Below are 4,210 nucleotides of genomic sequence, written 5' to 3' on the forward strand. Positions count from 1 at the left end.
GATTCCGATGAGTGAGACTGTTAAAGAGAAAACGGCCTGTATCTGCCCCCTGGGATTTTCCCAGTTTGAACGAATGCCCCAAGGCATATCGGGGGCCCCAGGCACATTCCAGCGGCTCATGGAGAGGACAGTGGCACATAATCTTGCGAAATGGGGTGGCCACTGATCCGGCTAAGATAGCCACAGTAACCACCTGGCCGAGACCTCAGAAGGTGCGCGCCTTATGCTCGTTTTGGGGGTTTTGCGGATATTACCGGCGATTCGATAAAGGATACGCGAAAATTAGTCACCCATTGAACCAGCTGTTGTGAGGTTATCCACCTGTGGGGAGGAAAAGGAAGGTAGACCGAGGGTTGAAGGTCGAAGGATAATTGAACTCAGGGGAGCCTTTTGGATAGAGGTGGGATGCTCGATGTGAGGAGGCGTTTCAATCTCTAAAAAGGCCGCTAACACAGGCCCCACTGTTGGCTTTTGCTGATCCCTGGAAGCCGTATGTTCTACACACTGATGCCAGTCGTGAGGGTCTGGGGGCTGTCCTGTACCAGGAACAGGGCAACGGACTGAGGCCGGTAGCGTTTGTCAGCCGGAGTTTGTCGCCATATGAGAGAAACTATCCCACTCACATGCTGGAGTTCTTAGCGTTGAAATGGGCGGTGGTGGACAAGTTGAGTGACGATCTATACGGGGCCCAGTTTCAGGTGAGAACTGAAAACAATCCCTTCACTTATATCCTGTCCTAGGCAAAGCTGGACGCTACTGGGCACCGGTGGTTAGCGGCCTTGTCTGCCTGTGAGTTCAGCCTGAGGTACCGCCCGGGGAGTCGGAACATCGCTGCAGATGCTCTATCTCGTCGGGCGCACAACGAGTAGGGCACGTCTAAGGAGTTGAAGAGTGTCCCTGCCCCGGGAGAACAGGCCATGTGTCAAGTTGGGAGTGACGGGGAAATAGAAGCCCCGATGGGAACGGATCGGGCAGTAGATCAACTGGGGGTGACGATGACGCGATACTCACTGTTTACTGTAATGTGACTGCTCTGAGCAACAGGCAACTGCCGGAGTTGAGCCACCAGGAAGTGGGGGCGGCTCAGCGTGATGACCCGAGCATTGACACTATCTGCTACGCGGTTAGACAGGGTGATATGGACCAGGTGGAGAAGGCGAAGCCTCCCTCCATTCTCCTACTACTGAAGGAGTGGCCTCGGTTGAAGCAGAAGAACCACGTCTTGTACCGGGTCACGTCGTTCCCTTACCACCTCTGGCGCTGGCAGCTGGTCATGCCTGGGACGTATCGGAAAACGGTGCTCCAGGCACTACATGATGATTCCGGGCACTTAGGGGTAGAGAAGACGTATGGATTACTCAAGGACTGTTTTTACTGGCCCTGGATGAGGGCATAGGGGAGAAGTGGGGGAATACTGTAAACTGTATAATTATGGATGCAGGATGAGTGTGTATTTGCGTGCAACAGATCAGCTGGAATATTTCTTGAGCAAAGAAGACAATGACAATCAGTACCACAGAGAAACGGGAATGTGTTGGGAACGAGAAAGAAACATACACGTGTTTCCCTGTGAGAACATCACGATGCATGCGAATAGATGGATGGTGGAACCGTTGCAGTATAGCACCATCAAATTATTCGGCTCTTTTTCCAGACCGGAGTGTCAACTGTGACGGATGTGCCGGTATACTGCTTGAAGTGTTCGTGATTGATAATTCTGGATTGCCACTATTTCTTGATCATTGTCTACGACAACACAACGGCAAAAGCACATTGGCACCATTAGATCTCAGAAAACAGAGCAATCTAAGTATTTCAAATATCCGTGGCTCGATTGCAAATAATCTAAATAAAGATTTCATAACACAATTATATGCAACGTTACAGCCAGGCTGAATTTAAGAACTACCGATACCTCCAACAGTGATCAAGTTGTGGCAGGAAAGAGGTACAGTTGGTGGTTTCTGACTTGTCTCTGCAAACATGGATTCACTAGTTGGTTGCCTCGATTCGAAGATTTCCGTGCAGTATGACGATTGGGTCTACTTGTTTGAAACGATTTTAAGTAAAGGGTAAACACACGGAAGTATATCAGATAAAAAGGCACAATCCAAACGTCGTGTTTGCATAACTTGAATATCCTTCACGGAAACAAAAGAGGGTGCGGTCTTAATTTGTCAGCAAATAAGTTTAAAGGCGAATCGCACCGCGAGTTTTTTTTTCATCTGCAAAGAACATGGTTACTATCTCTAAATCGCAGTCAGAGAGGGTGATATAAAGTGGTCCAGCTTCTGTAGTTAAGGTAGTTAATTTGACAAAGGAAAGAGCATACGAAGATGGAGTCGGGAAAGAATGACATAAAAAAACAAGTTTGTCTGATCGTGAGGGGCTGAAACTACCGTTTCTTTGCTGTAGTTTGCTTGGAGTCTCTGAGTCTTATGAAATTTTGCCAAATTAATTTGTGTACAATGAAAACATGAATCAAGCTGAGCCGACATGGAATGAACTGGAACTCTAGAACTTCCTCCGTGCAGCTTGTCTCTTCAACATAGTCTGCAATGGTTGGTTTCCCTCCTAAAGACGGTACCAGACACATAGCTTTGGGTTTTACAAACAGAAAGAAAATCCACTCCGTTATTTAGTGCGAGATTATATGAAGGAATTTCTGATCATACCGTCTTTGCCGTTGAGTCTTACATACAGCCCAATCGTTAGTTCTGAGGAAGTAACTTATGGGCGGTCTCGCCCAATCTGCCAACTTTCAGTTGATTGGCTGTGTTGAGGAACAAAGCATTAGTACAGGATTGGAAGAGTTCATAAAAGGAGTTGATTGGTGGACTATGAGAAGCTAAGAGCGGCATATTAAGTTGATAAGACCAATGGCATCTTAACAAACGAGCGTGCACGCCGGTCGAACCACAGATTAAACTTGTTTGAGAATAACATTGTTTCGTTGCAAATTTATAGTGAACGGATACACTGACATGCGGGTCCAATATTTGTTTCTTTTTGCTGCAGCGCTTCTGATTGGTAAGTTTCTCGACATATTGTAAACCGCCGTTCTCAACATGCTGAACAGAATAATCCATAATTGAATATCAGTAACACAACATTGATTATGGGATGAAATGATTTGGGAGCACGAAAGTAAAAGGTTACGATTTGGAGTTATGCGAGCAGAATATTTATATTTCTTGATTGAAATTTTAAAATTATTTTTGCACTATGACAGGACATTGCCGAGGCGACGCTGTTTATCAATCACCTGCTGTCATGAACGTTGCGGAAGGGGAAGTTGCAGTGTTAAACTGCAACTATACAGCTACAAGCACGAGCACCCCCGTATTAATCTGGTACCGTCAGTATCCTAGAGGTTCTCTGGAGTTGCTTTTGGTCCGTTCGAAATTCGACAACCTCCAAGACAATATTCCCCGACAACGGTTCACGGCACAGCTGAATGATTCGAGCAGAACCATCCCACTGACAGTATCAGAAACACATCTAGGAGACACTGCCATGTATTACTGTGCTCTGAAGCCCACAGGGGTACAGAACTAGTCTGAACCTGTACAATAACTAGTTTAATTCTCTAGTGGCTGCTCAGTGTAACTGCGTCTTTCTGAGCCTCCGTAGGTCCGAGGTCGATCAGTATATGTCCAAATTTCAATATATTTCCGGAGATTATTATCCAATGGATTGAGTCGTCTTCAGCCTATTACTCTTCTATCTGTTCCAGTGGAGGTGCAGCCAGCAAAATCCAATCTCTAGGCTTTCAAACGACAAAGGAAACGACGACCTTCCATTTTTTTTTCGCTCACCTATTTCGAAGTAGAGCCTTTTCCCCTTGCATTGAGGTGGATGAGGATTCTGGAGTGAAATGTCGTTTATTCTCCAATATACTACTGTGTTAAAATATCACATTTCCCGCAAGTTATTACCACTTGCAGTTTTTAACATGCAAACCTATTGTTTTACTTGCTTTACTTCCATTATTTTTTTTCAAAGCTATACCACAGCGTCCTCGTATGGTTTACTAAGTAACTGCATTCTAACATTGCTGCGGTGTTCACAACAATTACAATGAACCCAAGGCGCTGGGTGCTTTTGTACAGGACGAAATTGAATTGTAATTTACCGCTCTTCCTCACTGAGCCAATCGAGGAAGATGTAGCTTACTGAGCGAGCTTTTTTTCATTCCAAAGAATTGCAC

The 4,210-nt window shown here is 45.6% G+C and overlaps 1 gene segment (V, D, J or C); it reads left to right on the plus strand.

Annotated features, from left to right (window-relative positions):
* The first annotated feature begins 1,983 nt into the window (after positions 1-1,983).
* Positions 1,984-3,558, plus strand: LOC134352452 (T cell receptor alpha variable 38-1-like). The segment is given in 2 exon segments: positions 1,984-2,065; positions 3,233-3,558. Coding segments are annotated over 2 exon segments (408 nt in total).
* Positions 3,559-4,210: the final 652 nt, after the last annotated feature.

This window comes from Mobula hypostoma, chromosome 10 (genome assembly GCF_963921235.1).
Source record: "Mobula hypostoma chromosome 10, sMobHyp1.1, whole genome shotgun sequence".
NCBI classification, from domain to species: Eukaryota; Metazoa; Chordata; class Chondrichthyes; order Myliobatiformes; family Myliobatidae; genus Mobula; species Mobula hypostoma.